The sequence below is a fragment of the Dinoponera quadriceps genome, unplaced genomic scaffold (assembly GCF_001313825.1).
Source record: "Dinoponera quadriceps isolate SergipeBrazil2010 unplaced genomic scaffold, ASM131382v1 scaffold1425, whole genome shotgun sequence".
NCBI lineage: Eukaryota > Metazoa > Arthropoda > Insecta > Hymenoptera > Formicidae > Dinoponera > Dinoponera quadriceps.
Window position 1 is genome coordinate 411,157 of NW_014555679.1, and position 23,289 is coordinate 434,445.

The following is a 23,289-nucleotide window of genomic DNA, read 5'->3' on the forward strand; positions in this document are numbered from 1 at the left end:
GCTCGCTCGTCCTCTTACTCTCACTTTTTTTTCTCTCAAAGAAAATTTCACCGTTCTCCGCTCCGTCGGTTCTGCCACCCCTCCCCCCTCGTCCGCGACGTTACACGAGGATTTCGTACGGCGAGATCCGGCGGATCCTTTTACCGCGATCAATTTCGGCCATGGGAGAATTTCTGGGAATCACGGATGTGCACAGACCGATTCGCGCGGCCGTACGTGGGACATAACGAAAATAATTACCTCGCGTCGGTTTCGCGATGATTATTACAGCCGGAAAAAGTCGTCAACGTCCTCTCGATGTGTATTATCCTTGTGTGTATTTATGTTATCGGTACTAGTGATTCATAGGAGCTCATTGGACGTGTTCACACACGCTTCGTGGTTAACAATTTTGACGAACGATTCATTCGCGAGACTACAAATTTATGTGTATTATTTGAGCTGAGGCTTCTCTCACACATTTCCCGCCGTTTTAAATCACATCGTTTAATGCGATTGGACATATTAATAATTAAATATAATTTAACACGATTTTAAATGACGTAACTAACACGGCAAGAAACATGTTAAAAGGGCTTCGGTCAAATGTGACATTTTTTTCATGTTATACGTGTAAAAATGACACGCTTGAATTTGTATAAGAGAATGAGAGAAAATATGTGTTACTAATTTTCTTTTCTTTCTTTTCTTTCTAGGAACGCATGTATCTCGGAGAAATATATTCAAACAATATATTCAAACAACGAGTTTGAAATCTCGTTTACGATATAAGCTGTTTCCGCGAACGCCTCATCGTATCTTAACTAAGTCGTTTAATCTATTCCACGTGACCGACCGATAACGCGCTATGTCAGAATTAACTTATCTAGTACATAGAAAAGAGGAATTAGCTGCGAAAATTGAAGATAGATGGGAACTTAAATACAATTAAAATTTAGCTGTCAAATCTATGTTTTAGCTGTAGGAGCTGAAATTACAAGGCACACAACAATTAGTTAAATTAAATCAGTACCACAAAAATTAGCCAAATAAATTAAATTTTTAGTTGTGTTATGCAGACAGCCAATCTTTAACTGTGGGGAGCTAATTCCTTTTTCCGTGCACGGAAAAAAAAATTTTTGCCTTTGGAATTGCAAATTGTTCGTTAATATGGTGGTGGTAGAAAGATCTGTTTGGACGGTAGAAATATTTATTAAGATATATGAGTAAAAAAATAATTTAATAGCGCCAATTAAATTTCATCACTGTCGCAACAACATTCTGCTACAATAGCCAAATTATTTTTTCCGCGTAATAAACTGTTTTGCTCTACTATATTAACTAACTAACACTATATTAACTAACACTATATTAACTAACAATTTGTTACAGCAAAATTTCTTTCCTCCGTGTGTAAGCTCGTCGAAGAACGTGCTTAGCGCAGTGTCTATAAGAATATATAGAGAGAAGAAAAAATGTGTTTTCACTCACTCCTTCATTTCCCGTGACTTGGATGGTTGGTTTCTTGTCGATCGTATACTGAAACAAAGAAAGGGTCAAGGGTTAATATTTAATATATTTCCCTGCATGCGGACAATAGAGATCAAATCAAGAGACATTGTTCAGCATGCACGCACGGAGAATTATCGCGCGGAAAAGTCGCGGGGCGAACGTGTGTGTGTGTTGCAATTTTTACGCTCGTTGGACATCTCTTCGACCTTTACATTATTTGCCACGGAACTGCGCAACGAGGTGAACTTGCCGACTATCGGGGGAGATACCATGGTAATGGCACCTCGAAGGAACATCGGCGGAACGCTCGTCGCGAATTATTGCCGGACCGATAAGATATCCGGCCGGAAGACGAAAAGCGAAGTCGCGTCGCGAAGGCGAGTCGCCGCTGGCGCTCATTCACGTGAGGCGTTACAATCGTTAATTCGAACGAAAACGGCCGAGCGTAATTGCATGGCCGATGCCAACGCCCGCACGACTCAGTCCTCGAGCGACAACTTGAATTAAACAAAAGCGAGCGATTGTGCGAGCGAACGCGCGAGGTCTTAAAATCGTAAAACGCGGCGCGGTCTTTTTCGCGATCTCGTAACCGGCGCGAGAGTCGCATTATGCCGCGATTTTGCGTGTAACTTTTACGCACGCGCCTCTGTCTCTTGGCGATCGCTCGAAAAGGGAAAGTCCGCCGGTAAGAGCTTCGCTCGCCGCGCGAACGACCGAACGCGAGGAACGCGACGACGGATCATTGTCCGACGTCGGAAGTCAGAACGATATAGATATACGACGTTAAACGGGAGCGTCGGGTTATATCCCGGATGAAATGCGACTTTCTTTTTTTCAAGGGAGGAAAGTACCGACGCCGACAGCGGAGAGAAGAGAAATTGTGAAAAAATAGAAAATCGCCGCGCGCCCACGGGGCACGATTGTTGAAAGAAACGGTTGACAAACAAAAACGCGCCGCGTCCACGCAATTTCGGAAGGAAATTGTGAAAAAATCACAAAACATCGCGCCCACGAGAGGTTGGATTTTTTTTTTTAACAATTTCTCTCTTCATCGACGGTACTTTTCTCCTCCGCAATGCTTTCTTTCACCTGACCGCAGGACTGACCCTCGTCGGTGTAACAAATACTCGTGTCTACACAAGCGGAGAAAGAACGCGGAGTTTCGCTTTTATACAGCCCTCCTCCCCTCCCTCCCTCCTTCCCACCCTCCCGTACACTCGTCGATCTTGTTTCACATTAGATTCGCGTGTCCGTCCGCGCTCGGCTAATGTTATCGTTTGCGCGGCGATGCACTCGCCATGCGGTGATCGTGCATCTCGTGTTGTTCCTGCACAGGTATTTGTTCGCGTTAGTCGTACGTGCGAGCGAACTTTACACGGTTTCCACTCATCATCGACTCGCGGACGGGACGAACGTGCGCGAGCGAGGCACGCGAGAAAATTAATTGCGCCGCGGAAGATCGCGTTTGTACTCGGGAGCGCCGGGTCGGCCGAGATTGACCCTTGACGGAGGTAAGTCGCGCGCGAGAATCATCACTCTGTAATTTCCCGTATACTTTCTTTCCCCCTCTGCCGTCCTTTACTTATACTCATTACCGTACTTTTCACTACTTTAAATATATTGTCTACATGTAACTTCTTTCAAGCGATAAATCTAAAATTTACTCGATGAGCATTACTTTAATAAGTCGTGTTCTTAACATTGTAAATCTATTGGTACTATTATCTTAAATCTATTTATACGCATTATTGTATTTTTGCCTCTTTTGTCCTCTCTCTCTCCCTCCTTCTCTCTCTATCTCTCTTCCTCCGATTATCCTCCCGTAGCCGCGAGAAATCAAGGAGACTGAATACTGCTAATTGTTCCCGGGGCTCTGCAAAAATTCGAACAGTCCTCGTATTATCGCGAATGAGAGAGGAGACATTGTCGGGAAATTTCTCTCCGGAACTTCTTCCCGTCGGGAAAAAAAGGACGTTCGCATCTCGCGAATTAACGGCGGCCGAAGGGTGCGAACGACGGCAGGCGGACTCACGGGAAAATCGTAGAAATCGCGCGTAAAGCGAGCCTCGTAAACGAACCGTGTGTTCTGAATCTATATACACGCGTTGTGCGTGGCGCGTGTGCTTTCACTGATCCGCCGACGATAATTCCTCGTCGGGGAACTTGGAGCGACGCGCGCGACGGCGGTTACACTTTGGTGGCTCGCGGAAAAAGCGACGGCGGCGTTAGACACGTCGGTCGAGGAGAGTCCATTACAACCGCGGCGACGGCAGCGACCGAGGATTTTACGAGCGGCGACTCTGTCATGCTCGCATGACAAACGGAGTGTCGTGTGACGGCGATCCCGGGACCGCTACAAGAGAAAAAGAGAGAGAGAGAGAGACGGTGTAATACGCCGGGCAATTATTTTCACAACGTTACGTAAACGCGACGAAATAATCAAGCGTCGCCTGGCGCTCGCTTTCACTCAATAAAGGGATCCAATTACAGTTTTAATTATTCTAATAACTGCATGCGGTTATTTCGATATTCGAAAGCGCGCCTCGAGTCACCGTCGTTGTTTCCCGACACTAATCTCGTCCATTATCGGCCTCGATACGCGGGCTGCACCCCCCGAAGGGAACATTTAGATCTCGAGATTCTGTTTTGATCTCAATGCCCGGAGGAGTATTTGAAACGCACGGAGGACTGCTGTCCGACCGGGCTCTTTAACGAACCTCTCCGAATGCGCGATCTAGGATTAACGGGAGTCATCGACTGCACACACGCGTGCGCGCGCGTTCACGTAGTGTTAAGAGCACAAAGTGTTTCCCTTTGAAAGGGGGACCTTTCTCCCCCGCGGCGTGGTATAAGTGAAATTTCGTCGTCGCCACCCTGCCGCCGATGCGGGGGTCGTTGGCCTCGGTAACTCGGCGGCGGAAGTGGGAGGAGGATGGCGCGCGCGAGAGGAGAGCGAGAGAGAGAGAGAGAGAGAGAGAGAGAGAGAGAAGGCGGAAGGAAGGATGAGGGAAGAGGGTTTACCGCCCGATGATTAAATTCATTTAGTCCGCGAGTCTACGAGTGGCGTACCTACAACGCTCGTTGTAAATGAGAGACGAGGGTGGACGTCTGAAGCCGCGGGGTGCGCGATTTCGACCCCACCGCCTCCGGAAAAGTACCAGCAGACTCGAAACGCAATCAATAAAAAGGGATCAAATTGGCGACGAAATGCGCTTAGATTCAAACGTAATTCACGCTTACATCGCTGTAATGTAAAATGAGCAACTGGAAGCGCAACGTGTACAACGTATACACGAGTGTACTCAGGGTTGTCACCTCTCCGGCCTTCGCCCGGAGTTTCCAGGAGAAAGACAAAATATCCGGGCCAATATAGCAATGTAACCGATAAAAATTAAGTGCAATAAGTAGAATATCAAATCTCCCCCCGGAAGGTCCAGATTCTTTTTGTAGCATCAAAGAAGCATTAATAATGCTCTTTTAGTGCTATAAACGGAAAGTTATTCGCGTTCGTTCCACTTGAACTTAACGTAGAACTAAGTAGACTTAATGTAAGACTAAAATTTCGACTCGGGATGTGTACTCGAGTCGGAATTTTAAATTCTACATTGGGTCTTCAAGGAGAGGAAATGGAAATAAGTTCCTACTTGTAGCATCGGAAGAAGCACAAGTGCTCCTTCAATGTTACAAATGGGAGTTGACTCCAGAGAGACTTCCACAGTCTAAATTGTAATTCTACGTTAAGTCTTCAAGTGGAAAGACGGCAATAACTTCTCCATTTGTGGCACCAAAGGAACACAAGAAAAAAACTTAATGTAGAAAACTAAATTAGACTTAAAGCAGAACCAACATTTCAGGTAATATCAAATGCAACAGTGAGTGCGACGTCTTGATAACAATAAATCAAAGATATTTCGAGAGTTTGATGTGCGTATATTATTATTATTGACATATACTTCGTTCTTCTTTTAGAGAGACCAGCCTTTGCCGATCTCCGGACGGACGAGCAAACTGAGGTGACAACCCTGAGTGTACTCCGTAAAACTGAATGATTCCACCGATCGAAGAACGAGAGAGGGTGATGACTCATTATGCCGCGCAACGTTCTACTTTGATGACAACCCGACAGTCTCGCGTGTCACACAAACAACCTCAAAAAGGTCCTTGCGAGCAGCCGCCAGCCGTCTCTCCCGAACAAGGACCCACCCGTCGCGCGGCAGGTCAATAACTCTTCGTCCTGGGTACAACCCGGCCGCCGACTTCCCCTCGTCTCTTACGCATCGCGCTGCTCACCCCCGACGGCGCGCGCGTTCCTTTATCCCGCTTTCTACCAAAATTGGATCTCCGGCCTGGGATCCTATCGCGTTAACAATAGCTCACCGCACCGTGCGTCTTCGTCCTTCGTCCTTATCCGCGGTTAATTCCACCTTCGTGTGTCCCGGTGTCTCCGTCTCGTCTCGTCGCCGTCTCTCGGCGACGATCGATTTCGCGCTGTCGGGTGTCCGGCGAAATAAGTCTCCGAATTTTCGTCGTCGAACGATCGCGAACGGCGCGTCGTCCGCGTCAATCCGATTTCCTCTTCGCTCTTCGATAGCGCGCCTTTCGCGTTTTTCCCCATTCATCATGCCGCTTGTCGCTATCAAGCGCTTATCGCCGCTGTAATTCACTCGCTCAGCATTGATGGAGACATTGACTACTTCCTAACAACGTGTTAATCACGAGCGCGCCGCGCTAATGACTCGATTGCGAGAAACGAGGAGATATGTGATAGTGACGAAAGAGGGCTCAACCGGGAAAGCAGGGGAAAGATCGACGGCCCCGAGGACTTCAAAAAATACTCGTTATCGCGCGGGCGTCCAGGAATGAACGAAAAAGAAAGAAACCCGCGTGCGTGCGTAAGTGCACGCGTATGCAGTTGCGCAAGTGCGAGAAGGCGCGTACGCGTTCTGCATCGCACCCCGCGATTCCGTGTCGCATAAAAGGCCTGTTCTGGTATTCCGTGGACGTCCGCGGAATATTCTCGAGTTAAGAGTGACGAGAGAGAGAGAGAGAGAGAGAGAACAGCGTTTACTTTATCCTAGGACAAACCCTCCAAGGACAAGTAACATGATAGGGTCGAAAAAAATAGCATTCAATTGAATTGAAAGTTACATTAACAAAATAATAAATCGAGAATAAAAAGAGTAAGGAAAAGTAAAGCCGCAAAGAAAAAATAAGCTATATAAAGGAAAATAAATTTAAATCGCATGTATATAAAAAGAAAGATGAAGCTCTAGTTAAAATAAATTTATATTAGGCAGAGAGAGAGAAAGAGAGAGAGAAGCAAAAAAGTTCTTCTCCTCCTCCCTCTCCCCGAGAAACGTGCGGAGTGGATGAAAATTTCCATTCCTCGTATCTCCGATGTAAAATTCGCGGGTTCTTCTTTTTCTTTTTCATTGCGGCGACCGCGAATTTTCGCGTGACCGAGTAATAAACACGCGCGCGCTAGCACACGAAGTTTCCACCGCGAGTTATCGCGTGCATATATCTATCAGAAAGAATATTACTCGTCTTTCGATACACAAAGCAAAATAAAAAAACGCGATTTTGCTGGACGCGATGCAAAATCGGCCGACTTTTGCGCCGAAGCGTTTCCTTGCCGGGTACGTAAAACGTTTTTCAGCTCGAAATCGCGAAGGTTGCAACGAGAGACCTCGTCGAGTAGCGAATAGCTTTCGACTTACAACGACACGACCGCCCGCTTTTATGACGGTTCGTGATTCTCATTCGTAGTTTCCTCTCCAGCGCTCTTCCTTCTTTCGACGAGCGAGCGAGCGAGCGAAGGCGAGGCACGCGAACGCTTTCGCTCCACTTTGAATTCTGAACTAATTTTCGGGTATGCATTACGCGGGCGCAGTGGGCGATCCGAGGTGGCGCGGTTTAGCAATAGCTTTGCAATCGTGGCGGGAAAATAAGAATGCATTTTCGGTTCGTTAACCCTGAATGCACGTAACCGAGCGGCCGCGGTTGCTGCTACTGTTGCTACCGGTCGGTATATACGTGACGCGCGGCGAACGGACGGCGCTCTGTAACAACAACACGCAGCGCGGCAAGAAACCGCCTAATTAAGTAATTAAACGCGCAACTATGTGCACGCCGCATGATGCTACATGCGCGCTGAGCCCAGCGACCGAGTTTTGCGATCGTTCTCATCGGCCCGTTGAACTATTTACCGCCGCAAATCGATGAGCGGCGGTGCGTCGCCGACGCGTCGTAAATCCCCGCATAGACATTTCTCCAGATTTTCCCATGTAAAGCATAGATTCCGGCATAGAATATGCCTAAAGTTGTCCAAAAATCGGTTATTCCCCTGCAATATCAACTGAGATTCCCATTCTTATCCCAAACATGGGCTGAAGCTTTTCTCCGCGATGCTGATTGGCTGTGGGCTCTGTCGTGTGCGACTGCCAGAGTCGAGAGACAGTTTGACCAAATGTCAGATTAGACGCAGTCAACAATTTTGTTTTAAATTTAACACATTTTACATATCCCAAACGGTTTCATACAAATTTTTGTATTATTTAACATAAGATGAATATTGAAAAGTAACATATTATTATGTAAATATATTATGTAAAAAATTAACATAAAATTAATATCCATAACATGTTAACCGACACTGAAGTCTAGCGTTATTTTAATACTTACGCATCCCGAGTCGAAATGTTAAATTCTACGTTAAGTCTTCAAATGGAGAAAACGGCAATAACTTCCCCACTTGTAGCACCAAAGAAGCACAATAGAAGATCTTTCAATATTTAACTAAATTAGACTTAAACTAGGACTAAAATTTCGACTCGGAATATTGAATATCGCCTCGACACACATTATATTGAGATAATATAAACACGATGTGATAAAAATGTAACAGAAAAATTTTAATAAATACCAGTTTTAACATAAGTACAAAATGGTTTTTTTTACCGTGGGAAGTTAATAAACGGGTTTATATTTTTAATGTTACTGTGCTTAACAGAGCATGTAGGTAACACGTGTCTATGCAGATTTGTAAAATGTGAATATCTAAAGTGTTTCGTATATTTCGTTCAATTGTAACGTAAAATGGGGAAACCGAGAACAATCTTGGGAAAAGTGCTGATGATGATCAAGTAGGATCTCTTCTTTATTTCCCACTTTTAAAATCGTATGTGTGAAACATTACACTTTTAACCAGAATCTGCGTAGATTTCGCAATTAGAATCCATAATTATCTTAGGAAATCGGACTGGATCCTAGTAAGATCCCACAAAGTTTTCCACGCGGGTCGTGCGGATCGTGACTGATCACGTCGTGGTCGATTTTTCTCAAAAAGCACTGCCGCAAGTCCGTCACAAAAAAGGAAGAAAAGAACAGGAGAGACGGGGGAAATCCCGTTCGCGGCGAAAAATTAAGAAATCTTACGTAATTACGGGTTTCGACCTCCCCCTAGTTTATCAGATCCTTAGAGAAAGGAAGTCTATCGCTGTCACGCTCACGCTGGCAGGTATTGGAAGTAGCGTTTCCAGTATCGATTCCGCCAGTATCGGTGTACAATCGAGCGAAGTCACAGGAGCCGCCTCCCGCGACTCCGAAAGGTCCGGCCGGACGTTCGTTTCCCGGGCTTAACGAAAATAATGGAGCGGGCGTGCGCCGACGGTGAGCTGCTCGCCGGCGCGGAAAAGGGAAGGCGGTTCGCCAAAAATCGCTCGCCGGTCGGCGCAATTAATCGCTCCGTGCGGGCATAATCACGCCGAGACGACGAGAGAGCACGGTTGCCGGTTCGCAACAGGTAGGCACGGGCAGGCAGGCAACACGCCACGCTTATTCGCCTCGCCGCGACGAGAAATTCGCCAACGCCGCCAACTGGTTCACTTTCTCTCGGGCGGCGAACTCCAGGCTGTTCTGCCTCCCTTACGTGCATGTATATGTGCACACGCGTGTACACTCGTTGGTATCGCCGCCTGCGGATCGTCGGTGCACGCGTGCATACGCGTGTGGAGGTGCACACGCGTGCGATTAGCGCTATCGACTGACTTTTGAAACGCCTTCGTAGATCGCTCCCGGATCATGACGAGCCGATCGTAGATCCGGGTCCGACGCCGGATCTCACAACTACGGTCACGGAGGCCGACGAGGTAAAAATGCGCGGCGATTATGTCGGTGTGTCGGTGAAATTTTTCAGGACGGCGTCTGTCGCGGAAATACCGTCGGAATTGTTCTCTTCTTCGAGCGTTGTATATCGCCTTGCGGATACCGGAAGTATGGAATACTTCCTCTGGCATATCTAATATTAATTTCTAAACTTACGATTGTGCAAATATATAGAAATATTATATTTTATATAATGAAAAATATATACAGGGTATTTGAACTATTTACTTCATTTTGACACATTGTCTTTTTATTTTCACCATTGTCTAGTATTGGTGATTTTATTTTATTTAAATAAGAGATAAATGATTATGATTAATTTAATTTATTAAGACCGAATTTGATTACACATCGTCCTGAGATATTTTAATATTTCGTTACAGTGTGATATGTCGCCAGCAACGTTTAGCTGGTACAACACGAGATTTTTCAAGCAACAATGTGTTATAATTATCGATGCGATATCTCTTAATTATCCCGAGTGATATGCGTCCCTCTGCGAATGTTACAAGCAATATATAATTTGGGCAATCAAAAAAGCGCATCGAATTCAGAAAGAAATATTACTTCTCGAGTGGGAAGTACGCGCAGATATTGAGAGAGAGAGAGAGAGAGAGAGAGAGAGAGAGAGAGAGAGAGAGAGAGAGAGAGACGAATCGGTTAACGGGCACACTCACGGATAATAATCGATCCGCACTTATTGCGTCAGCGGCGCAACATACAGTTCCGCGAGCTTGAACCCGCCCAGGATATTAAAAGAGCCGAACTATTCGGAGCTAAATCGGAGGTTCGGTCGATCGCCCGATTATTGCCAATCCGCGAGCGTGTACTCGCTCAGTCTGCACAGCGAACGACGACCGTCAAGCGTGAACCGGGTTTTAAAGATCCGGGGCGCAAGACAGCGCCGTCGTAATCAGAGCGATTAGGCGTGGCCGCGATAAGTGAACTCTGGCTGTTCGTACGTACGTACGTACGAACGTACGTAAGTACGTTCATTCGTCGCCGGTCGAACGAACGTGCATTGTTTCTAGGTCTCCCGACCGCCGCCTGTCGTCACTTTCGAACGTACCTTTCGAAATGCATTCGTACAAGCTGCTACTTTCTCGTAGCTTCCATTCCCGACGTCCGCATCATCGACGCCTCGTATGTTATTTTCCCTCGGCGGCCGGCCGGGTCTCGGCGAGAAAATTACGCCCGTTTCGCGGAAATGCCGAGATTCACGATCGGATGAATGAATGAAAAGTGGCCTTCACGTGTCGGATGTTTATCTTCCGTGCGAGGAAGTGAAATAAAGTACAACCGGAATCGGAGAGAAAAAGAGAGACAGAGAAGTCGAGCGAAATCTCGAACGGTATTTGTAATCAGATCTTACATTTAACATCATTTGATGTTCATCTTCACATGTTATACGGTTTATTTTAATTGGTTATGGAGCATTTTGAGATCAACTTAAGACGATCTTAACCCGTAAGTGAACGCGTGGATATCAAATTGACCCACAAACGCATGAGCAAACGATTGTTTCTCCGTTTCGTTCTTGTCTGCGACATTGGCGTTCTCAGTAACTTGCCTCCATCATGTACCATTAAATTTAGCGAAGCAGCGTCAATAACACTCGAGAATCTTAGCTATAAACAATACTTGTTCTATTCTTCTAAAAAAAAAAGTCATGCACCCATTTACGTTAGTTAAATATATCTGACTACGTCCGGAGTCGAAATTTTAGTCCTACTCTGACTCTAATTTAATTCTAAATTGCGTTCATTAAGTCTTCAAAGGTTTTCTATCGTGCTCATTTGATGCTACAAATGGGAAGTTATTTCCGTCTTTTCTTCACTTGAAGACTTAATGAAGAATTAAAATTTCTCCCCGGGAAGTCTAAATTCCCAAAAGAAATTTAGATCTACAACTTGAAAGTTATTTCCATTTTCTCCACATGAAGAATATAGAACTAAGTAGACTTAATATAGGACCAAAATGTCGACTCGGGTAGTACAGTCGCGTTATTCAAGTCTCAATGCGGCGATCCGGGATTAGGATGTTTACAGTTTTGGGAAAAATCACATAGCGATGATATCGCCTGAGGAAGATATACCGGAAGGCCCTGATACCTGAAACGAGACTGCGGAGAGACTACCGACGCGGAGTACGAGAGAGCGAGCGAGCGCACGAAGGCTATCAGACGTAATTGCGGGATGCTTGAGACGCGTCTTGCGCCAGTGCTACTTCCAATAAATCACGCCGGGAATTAATATCTACCCGGCGGCGTCGGTTCGAAACGTCATCGGCGTTCCGGACTCGCTCGCACAATGAGCCGCCGTGGCTGGCCGCGGGGCAGGATCGGGACGACTACGCGTGTCTGTAAATGTCAAACGGGTTTCGCTCGCCGCCTTTAGGGAAAGAAGAAATTGAACTCCCCCCCTGCCCTCTCGCCCCCTGCTCGGTGGCCGATCGTTACCGCCAATCGATTGGCAGATCGAGCGCAGCGAAAGGACTGTTCTTCGCGCAACCAAATCCGTTTAAATTCGCTTCGCGTGTAAGAAAGCAGAGTGTCGAAAGGGCGAAGGTAGGAAAGAGAGAGAGGGAAGGGGAAGAGAGAGAGAGAGAGAGAGAGATTTGCGCGCATTCCCTATCGTCGCATCGATGCCGCGGAAAAAAGTATTATCGATATTTAAAGTGTATTATTAATGCCTTACTTAATAAAAAGAATTCCGCGAAGAAGCGGTCGCTTTCCCCACGACGCGCGCGAATTTTATTTTTATTTCCTCGTAGTTCGACAAGATGCGACACGAAGCCTCGTTCGTCCTTGATGAGAGACAGTAGATAGGTAGGTAGGTAGGTAGATGGTTAGCTAGGTAGAATTCGACTGGATGAAAAAGACGAGGGTGGAAAAGGAGAGCGGAGGAGCATCGATCCTGAAAACCGGCGTCGCGACACCGCGTTAACGAAGCTCGTTGTTCCTTCCTTGGGAGAGGAGGGAGGGGGGGGGGGGCAACTCTATGATCGATCGCGGCATCAAATCGAGAGAGATATGTCAGTCGAGACAGAGAAGAAGAGAAGTAGAAAGAGAGAGAGAGAGAGAGAGAAACCTGTCGCCTGATTCTCGCGCAACAAATCCAATTTTCGCTCTAGCATGCCGGTATGAAATTCTTATCCTTCAGTTAATTCTCGAATCAGGTTTGATCTCAAGCGGAGATTCGGCTCGAGGATCAATCGTCGAGAGACACTTAATTTTCGAAAATAGGCACACGGCCTCCTTGTCAAAGATCGCGGAAAACATTGATTGATTCGGAGCTTTTAATTTTCTCTTCGGAAAATCCGTGGCCGAGAAAATACGCGCGACGATCTTCGCGACGCTCCTCGGTGGAGCGGCACGCGTCCGGATTTTCGCCGACTGGCTGCAAAATCGCCGGCGTTTTTCGCGAGGCCGGCGATCGAGGTTGGCGATAAAGCGGGAATTTACGGCGTTCGCGGTAGCGACACGGCGAATAAAATCGCGTAATCGGTCTCCGTAATTCGCGGGCGACTTTGCGCGATCGTTTCCCCATTGCCGGCGTTGCCCCGTGTGGGGGATGGGGATACGGAGTCAACAATGCGACGCAATTCGCGACAGTTAATAACGCGATCCCCGTGGCGGCTTCCACCGACGACGGCAGTGGCGGGCTGATTTAAATTACCAGCCGCAGCCACGACAATTGAATTACTAACAGACCAAACTCAGTTAGCCCGGGATACAATGGAGCATGCGCCGTACCGCTGGAGAACGATGCCTTTTTTCCACTCTTTCTTTCTTTTCCTCTTCTCGGTCGACGAAAAAGCGTCTCCCTCGTGGAGAAGACGAAGCGGCGGCGATGCGGGAGCTGTGCGAGGAGGCTGAAGAGAGAGGGGGGAAAGAGGGCGGATGGAGGACAAAAGCCACGCGTGGGCGATAGGGAAGAGGGCGGATGGGGAGAACGAGAGTAGCAATACGGGGGAACCGGACAAACGGGGATCCATTATTCGTATGTTACCTTCTTAAAAGAGCAGATGGACCAGACCGACAGAAAGGAGAGGAGAAGAGAGGAGAGGAGGGAGGGAGAAAGAGAGAAGGAGGAAGCGAGAAGGGGAACGGGGAGGCAGAGTAAGAGGAACGAGGAAAAACCGGTACGAGAAGGACCGGCACGTCTCTCGCTTTTCCGAGTCGAGGATTTCGAATCGTGCGCGCGCGCGCGCGTTCAGGGTGCTCTCTCGTCGACTCTGTTAAACCGTAAGCCGGACGAAGGGCTCTTCTCGCGCGCACCAACACGGCCATCGAGACACCGGCGCGGCACCAACGTCGGTGGGCCCCCCGACTACCTGTGTACGACCGTATGTACTGGCGCGTTTGTACGCCAAGTACCACCTGCCCTATAGGGGCGTATTATGCCGCCTTGGACCCGGCGATTCACATGGGGTGCCGCACGCGTTCGCTCGCTCGCTCACAGAAACCACTTTACAAACGTCACGTGCAGAATAGACTCCTACGGACCGGGTTCTATCTAGCGCAACAACGAGACGCGTTCTCGCACAGCGAAAGCCTCGCACCAACGAGCGGGATATTTTTCGCGTGAATGCGCGAAATGTAGAGAAACGAGATATGAGATATGATGCGTGCATACAGCGATGCGATAGCCGCTCGACGTTAACGCGGTGACGAGAATGTGTAATGTGTCGCGCCGTGGGGGTAATAATGATAACAATATCAATGATGATATTTTATGAATTTCTGCGTTTGAAATGAACGAAGGGAGATGTCACTCGGACGGACGGTCGGGGACGCACCGCGACGATCGTTGACCGTAGCGACGAAATAATAATATATTAATAATCGCGCGACGGACACAGCATTGTTGGCCGAAAGTATTTTAATTTGGAAATTCCGGGGGATTAAATATTCCACCGGCCGCGGAGTTTTCGGCGAGACGCGTAACCGCAGGATTTTCCACGGCGGAACCGGCCGGGGAACGAACGCGCGCGCGATAATTGCTCATTCTCCAGCGCTTATCCCGAGAGAGAAAACGCTAAACAGCGGCCGAGTAATGACGCGTGGAACATAAAACGGGTGGCGTCATTAAACAGGACGATGCGTCGGCGCTGCTCGCCCCACAAAATTGCGAGTGTGTGAGTGTGTGCTGTTGCGGTTCGTCTTCTTTCAATTCTTTTTCCGTTTTTTTCTTCTTCTTCCTCCCCTTTTTCGTCGTTTATCGCACGTAGAGCGCTACACGCGCGGTTTGCAACCTGGTCCGCGCCTTGAGTCCGGGAACACATTCCCACCGGATGATTCGCACGTATCGCGACGTATCGCGCGCGTCCTCCACGCCGACGGCTCAATTAATTCAAGCGGGAGCTCATACTCCACGATGGAAAACTAGTTTCGCGTCCAGGCGAAATATAATTTCTTTTATTCCCTATGCAAACCGCGCGCGGTGTCCGGTGCGCCCTCGACGTTTCCACACGAGCGAGAGCCGGCTCTCGCTCCGTTCCCGCAGATCCGCTTTTTGTGGGAACAAATGAGAAATTCATACGCGCTAATCGATCGGTTGAAATCACCGAAATCGCGAACCACATACTAATTTGCTAATCGTTGATTAAAGTCATCGTCGAAACCACGTATGCCTAGCCCGCAGCTAGCTTAATGCTCGCAGAGCGCAATGATCGAAATTATCTGATTGTAAGAGCACATAAAAAGAGTGCATAATTATTATATATTTGTTGTTTAGTTAATGGTTTGTTATTTATAGATGGAGGGGGGCTAGCTCCCCACCTCCAATAGAAATTCTGTTTTCTGCCGTAACGAATAGAGCACAACATTTCTATATTTCACACATGAAGAGTGCATAAATAGCACATAATTATATATCTTTACCATTTATTTCACATTAGAAGCAGCATTGCCATTCAGTCACCGGAATCAAAAAAAATAAAAATAGTGACGGTTTCTTAAAAGAAAAGTGACAAAAAGTGACCTCTCAGATATCATTATAGTGACTAAAAGTGATGTTTTTTGAAAAAAATTCTGGGAGTAATTAAGGCCATTTAAACAAAAAAAAAAAGTAGCATTTACTCTTATCTTTCCAGATTCATCTTTGGATAACTTAACATATAGCGAATTCTTTTCATAGTACAGTTTAAAAATTCACAACAAGGAACAACCAAGAACAATACTATACAAGTATGCTTTCGGAGCAATCGGCAACAAACGAGGCGGCAAACATATATGTAAAACGCCTATATTTTACAAATTTAGCAATAGCTCAGGAAAAAAGTTACTATAGCCTATTTTAGACGATAGCGAGTTTTTCAGTAACTTGTCAGGAAAATGTGACAAAAAATGATTTAAGTGACTGAATGGCGCTGGATAAAAGGGCTAGGTAAACGTGTCGAAATCGTGCCGACATCAAGGATATTGGAATTATTGTCTCATAAAAATCTTATCGATATTCTAATTGCTTCACGTCTGATCGTAAAGACGAGTGAGTACACACGAGGACAAAGATAACAGGTCGAGGAGAGCGAGCGCGCACTATCGATTCGCGGCAATTCAGTCTCGTACTTGGCGGTTTCTGTAGGGCGGCGACAGTCGAGACGGAGTTACTCTTGACAGACACCGGACACGTTGTCAAGTGACTCGAGCACTTCCAATAGAACCAGCACGCGGTTACCCCGGAAGCGATGTCGATATTGACAGTAGGAAAGAGAGAGATGGAGGAAGAGAAGAGAGTGACACGGCACAGAGCTCAGCACGGAAAGAAGCTCTCCTTTTCCCGCACGCAGGTAGAATCGCTATTCACCACGCGATCCATACATGTAAATCGTGTTTACACGGACCGCCGCCCGGAGGAAGAGGGGAGGAAGATGGAACAAACGAGGGAGACGCAACGGGAAAATATTCGGCGCCGAATTATTCTTGTGTCGAGTAGACCGTACGGTTTTGAATGAATGAGAAAGGTTTCTTCTTACGAGGCTAAATCACGCCGCGGAGTAAAAGTTGGAGGCTCGAGACGCCGAATAAATCTGAGAACAAGTGGGTAGAACGCAATCACGAGGGCCGTCGCTGTCGCCTTTGTGGGATGGCGGCGTTACAAGCGTGACAATGAGAACCCGCGTATGAATAAGAGCGAGGCGAACGATCGCTCGGTAGAAGCACGGGAATAATAATAATATAAACAATGATAAACAAATGATTATGTATACAATAAGAAAATGTATACAATAGGATGTTAACGCTTCGAGTAACCCGTGATCTTGGCGCTGAAATAATATCATAGGTCTCAGATCTGCGTCACGAAAAAAGGTAAAAATCGTGGGTTTTTGCATTTTTTTGTCTGTTATGAATTATTAAGTTTATATAACCAATTTTTATTTATTATTGCAGACTGATTGTCGCCAGGAAGCTAGTTATCTCATTTAGATCAAACTGATAATTGCGGTGGTCACATGGACCCAACTATTTTTTCTACGTAACAGAGAAATAGGAATGCGGTATAACGTCCTGCGCAAAATGTAGAAAAGGAAGTAAGAGAAAGAATACGCGTGTAGGCCTCGCAGGCCCAACACGTTATTGCCAGGCATAAATACGAGGCATATTTTAGTCGAAATTTTAGTTCAACATTAAGTCTTAGTTCTACATTAAATCGTGAGCAACCTATTTTTTTAATTGTAATTTTTTCGGTGTTAATCGCCGGGGAACTCTTTTCATAAACATGAAAATATTTCTATACTTCCCGAAAGGAAGCTAAAATTCTAATCAGAACTATCGAGAACTAATGTTGAAGTGCTAACTTCACACACCCAAGTTATTTCCGTTTTCTTCAAGATTTTCTTGAAGATTTAATGTCGAACTAAATAGACTTAATGTCCACCATGGACTAAAATTTCGACTCCGATATTGTAACAAACGTATATGTTCAATGTTTGAAAGTAGAAAACGTATCGTAAGAAAAATGGTCGAATGTCTGAAGCGTGTAACGATTGATTCGTCTCGGATAAAGCGGTATCTCAGTTTCCGACGCGCGACGTAAAATCGAGATTCATCTTTCCCTCTTCGGCGTCCCGCGCGCGCCGCCGACTTTTCCTCGGCGCGGATTAAGCCGGCGCGCCGAGTCGCGGTCGTTAAATCGAACGAGATACGGTTTATTACATTGAAACCGAATCCGCGGGTGTCGGTGTCGCGTGCTCTCGGCTGGAAAGGGGTATATTATCGCGGGCCGCGACTCCCGAAGGAAAATGTGTACACATCGCGCGTGTTTCCATGCAATTAATTTCGATCGTTACGGAGCGTGCGATTACGCGCCGCGTATGCATCGCGTATCGATCGATGATGCGAATTGTATCGGGACCCAGCGAGTTCTCTCCTCGCGTCACGGGGACTGTTCGTAGGCGGATAGAAATGTCACCTCGCAACCGACACCTTATAATTCGTCACGCTGTCGCGTTTCACAACCGCGTGCGATACGGCGCCGTACGTAACACACGGACGATTTAGATACGTGCGCGTCACGCGCCTGCCTCGTGTGCGTGCACTCGCCTGCATGCGTGCGTGCGCTCGCGATCGGCGTCCCGAGAGAGCAGAGTGAAAGGAGCGTCGTAAATCAGACGGAGAGACGGCGAGACAACGACGAGAGGAGGAATGGTGCAATTTGTTACGTTTTGACAAAGCGGAAACGAGGAACCCCGAAATTCGTCGAAAGTTCGCTCTTCGAGCGAAAAGGACGATAGGTAAAATGAACCGATCCTGGACCGAGTAATGTAAGATTAAAATATTTGTAAACATGAAAATATTTTGAAGCACCAACCGCCTTGACCAAATAAGGTCTTCTTCATTTATTAATTTGTGTTATTTATTAACACACCGTTCTCATAATAGCTCCTTATATATTTAATAGCTTCACATACTGATTTTTAATACTTCTCTGACAAAGTGAAGTTTTTTAAAAGTCAAAAACTACAAAAAACATGGATTGTTTTTGCCATTCCGGAGTCAAAATCGGACCATTTTACCCATCGTACCCATCGTCGCACCTTTGATCTGTGATCATGCACTTCTCAATTATATTCATTCGCACGTGCGCTTTCGGATTCGGTGGGAAGAAAATTAATAATCATCGGAATTTAATAATAAAATTAATCAACAATAACTACAGCATTTTAGTAATAGTCAGAGTATTAGTAATAATTAAGAAATGAATAATAATCAGAGAAATCCGATAATCGAACTTTCGAACTCGCTTTCGCGAGTGCGAAAGACCAGGCGAATCAAAAAGATTAGGCATCGCTATGACGTCGGGATACCTCGTTCTCGGTGAACTGGCGGCGCTTCGGAGCTTCACCGCGATGCACCGTTCCGATCAGCTGATCAAACACACGAGCGTCGGGCACACACGAGGAGGAGGAGGACGTGACGCTCGTTCTTCCTTCCTTGCGCTCGGTACGACATCCGGCCGTTAATTTCGCACGGGCGAGTTTGCGTAACGCCTATTAGCGTTGCGAAGAAGTACCGTTGCGCGCCGGCGTGCGAGCGGAGTGCCGGATCCAGCGAGAAATTCGCGTCGAAATTCGCGACGACCGAGATACCCGCGAGAGTTCGCGCGCGCGCCTATTAACCTTACTCTCCCACGTGCACGACACAACGCCTGGAGAGCCTGGAGGATATGCGTGTGGCGCGTCGCCGCATCTATCATTGTCGTCGTTCACCACGAATTCATTAACATTACGCTCGTCTAAACCGCGCCGTTCCGCGAGACACGCGATGTCGCGGACTCGCGAGAGGCCAGGTCTCTTCGAAGAGAGAGAGAGAGAGACTGCGGAGGATGAATCGGGGTCAGGAGGTTAGGATCGGATAATTTCGACGAAATTGTACGGTTGCGACCGTACGTCCGTCCATCCGTCCATCCACCCGTCCGCCTTGGCATTGAGACCAGCCTGATACCGAGCTTTCCCCGCGGAAGTGGCTTTCGAGTGTGAACTTTTTTAAGCGGCAGTCCGAGATGCAGGAAAATTGCGAGCTAATTGGGCGAATATACGATTGCTCGACAATGAGGTCAGTTTGATCATACGAGTGTTCGCAACTGATATGAGTGTCATAATATCCGACGATATTCGACGATGCAACAAAGTTGCTGCAGAGCGTTAACGCGATATAAGGATAACGCGCGACTTATCGCTTTTATCAACCGAATCCTCTAATTGCCTTTTTCATAAACCGACTTTCCCTCACGAAACCGATCCACTTATTGCAAAAAGCGGACGCACGCTCGCTCGGGGCGCTGGCGCGACCGTGAACGATAAAATCGCGCGATCGCGCTCGCCGAACACAATTATATTATCGGTCGACCGAGGCTCGTTTCGACGGCGCGGCATCAAGGATGAAATTAATTCGATCGCGACGCCCGGCAAGGCCGTCCTCGTCACCGCACGTTTCCGAAAGAGTCTCCGGCTTCTGTGCCGAATACAGCGTTCCGAACGCGAGGGAGACCGACTGGCGCGAGACGGGCGCGGGAATAGCTGGGATTCCAGAAATTTCAGCACCCGCGTCCTCGACGTGGTGCAAATCCGATCGGTTCGCGATCGAGTCGACGACGATGGAATTCGAGTTCGAAGCGGCAAGGTTCACGACGAGCACTTCCGTGAGTTGCGGGCGTCCCGCGAATTCAGCAGTTTCGTGAACTCGCCGACCTTTTCGTATCGTTTGGCCTTTGATTTAGGAGCCGGATTAGCTTCTAATCGGTCTCTCCGATTGAAAAAATCACGATTTTACGAACGACCGGGTGTTACGAGCGCGCCACGGCTGACGGGAGTGTCCCGATAATGTAACGCAGTCTCGTAACCTTGGGCCGAAAAAGGCCATATCGCGAGCGCGAGAACCGGATTCGATTTTTGCGCGAAAGACGAGAGAGGAGAAACGGCTGCTCGCAGTACGCAGCAGAATGTATGTAATCACGTACGACGTCTTTTTCTTTCATTTGCCCGTTATTGGAGCATCGCTGTCGCCGATTCTGCGCGCTCGGTGGCGTCCTTATTAAGGACAGGGAACGGACCATGGCGCTGTAATTTCATTATTTTTCAATCGGCCGTATCGGATAAAGCAATACGCGAGATTCCGAGTGACGCCGCCGAGCTCGTTTGGGAATACGAAGTTGAAGTTAGAATTTCTAGCCGAGGACTCTTAGAAAATTTATCTCGCAAAGAGTACGCACACAGCCATACGTGAACGAGCTCGAGCGGAGTCTAATGGATCCTCTCCCACCCCCCAACCCCACTTCTCAGTTCAGTTATTGGTTTTCAATATCCCGCGTGGTTAAGGCGACTTAATTTCGACGTAAGGCTACCTGTTGAGCGGAAAATTTTCCCGCGGCGGCGACGGGAATCACACACCGTTCCTCGCCATTCGACGGCATATTCGCGAACACAAGGAGAGCTAGACGATGCACGCTCTCTCCCTCGCCGCATTATCGGCTTTTATCGGACGCAGATAATGCCACACAAAAACATGGTAACGCAGGCGCTATCAGAAAAATTTCAACGGTCGCGAGATAAGCGAGATACATCCCATCGCTTGTTTTGTAGAGCGCTGCGGTCTCGTTGCCGATACCGACGATTGAATGTCGCTTTCCGTCCGTCTTCGATTACCTCGACGCGTGATCACATTCTCTTCCGAGCTACCTTCTTCATCGTTCTAACGGAGAATCACGCGTATTTAACTGCCTTAGTAGAAATTGAATCTCGTGGGTGTCTAGCCACGAGGTAGTAGTTTTGCGTCTAACATCGTCATTAGCCAATAATGTAACGTTTACTTCTCCTACAGTGGCTGGATAATGGTTAAATGGATAAATTAGCTGACGGTTGAACAAAAGAGGGTAAAGCTACGAGATGAAAAATAACTAGTTGCTAAGCAGTAATGTAATGTTCACTTCTACTTTCTTGAGATTTTCACGGAATAACGCACCCGCAATTTTGATTTGCTGTTTCATTTTTAAACGCTGGGCAACGCTAAACGTGGCGGGCATATAGTAGTTAGATTATAAATGTTAGAACAGACAGCGCCATTTGCTCCATCGCATTTGATATTTACATATGTAATGGCCAGACAACGGCTAGATTGCAAAATCGATTGTACATTTTAATGAATAACCAGCCAGTAACGAACTAGTAACGAGCTAAAAAAATTAATCTGGCCTGTATTAGCCAGTTATTATCAATCAAATCAAAATTGTAGCTGTCCGTTAAGCCTATTTAGTTCTACACTAAGTCTTCTAAGGTCTTCTATTGTGATTCTTTGATATAAATGGGAAGTTATTTTCTTCGCTTGAAGACTTAATGTAAAACTAACATTTTTATTTGGACAATAACTAGTTAATACAGACTAGATTTTTTTTTCAAGAACAAAGTAGACTCAATGTAGGACTAAAATTTCGCCTCGGATTTTGACTTAGACGGTGATACATTCAAATATTGAAAAATATGAAAAGATACCGCTGATCCGTTCGGGAGAAAAAGATTTCGTACTGCTCGAAGTCACGAGCGCGTACGTACGTGCATGCGTGTGTGCGTGCATACTTTTATCGCGCCGTCGGACGATTCCGCGTAAATGCAAATTACAACGAGGTGCGAGAGACGGGAGTAAAGTGGCAGGCATGAAATTGCGGTGAATCAAGTAATGAACTTTTCTCTCTCGCGCGAGTCTAGGCACGCGCGTAACGCGCAAATCATCCTGAAGAAACCTCCTCGGCGCGGTAAGCGAGGACTGTCCGCGACCTGTTTTCATCGAAAGCCGGAAGCGCGTATCGATAGCAACTGCGCTATGTTCCGCGTCGGGTCGCGCGGGAATATAATCGCACGCGTTAGCTAGTCAGCCAGTTAGACTAGGTGCAATATACCTGCCGGAATATACTTCAGTGATTAATTCCTACGATACTCCTCGGCCGTCGTTATCGTCGATCCGCGCGTACTCGTATTATTTCGCATTTGAAATAATCGAGTCAATAATATGCCAAGTCACGCGCGGAATATTTGACGGGCGAGAGGGAACTCGCGATTTATCTCTCTCTCTCTCACTCTCGCTCGTTGCCTCCCGCCGACGAGTGTCTCTAAAAAAAGGCTGGCTCGGAGCGTTTAATCGAAGCTATAATCGCGCCCGTAGAATGAAAGAGCAAACGAGCAGAGAACGCGCAGCCGACTTTCTCCCACGATTTGCGATTATTGTTGCCGCCCGTGATTCCTCATTAAAGTGCGCCCCGTCAAACTTCCCGCAAACATTTTCACGGGAACGTAAAACGAACAATTTCCTACGACGCGAGTCATTTTGTTTGTCGTGAGCTCCGTCTCAGCCCGCTCTCTCTTATTTCCCGTTTTCCCGTTGTTCCAACTTGCGTTATCGTTCGAGCAATATCAAAAATAGAAAATGACAGTCGTCCTAGCAAGTGATTAGGTCCATGTGTATAGACCGCTCCGTCGGCTAAATTGTCAGAAGCTTAACGCAGCGGGACATCGGACGCGAACTAACGTTAGAATCTACCACTGGCCATTAACGAAGCTCGAAAGCTCCAAGTCAGGAGAGCACACGACAACGTTTCCCTCTCAAGAGAGAATTCTCGATGAGAAGCCGAATTTATCTCG

The 23,289-nt window shown here is 47.0% G+C and overlaps 1 protein-coding gene across 2 annotated transcripts in view; it reads right to left on the bottom strand.

The window, feature by feature from the left end:
• The window catches only part of LOC106745132 (RNA polymerase II elongation factor Ell), a 106,711-nt gene that overhangs the window by 71,742 nt on the left and 11,680 nt on the right, over positions 1-23,289 (bottom strand). For both annotated transcript variants that reach the window (XM_014620432.1, XM_014620431.1), the window contains exon 2: positions 1,471-1,518. In XM_014620432.1, coding sequence (XP_014475918.1) covers positions 1,471-1,518 — 48 coding nt within the window. The remainder of the gene's footprint in view (positions 1-1,470; positions 1,519-23,289) is intronic.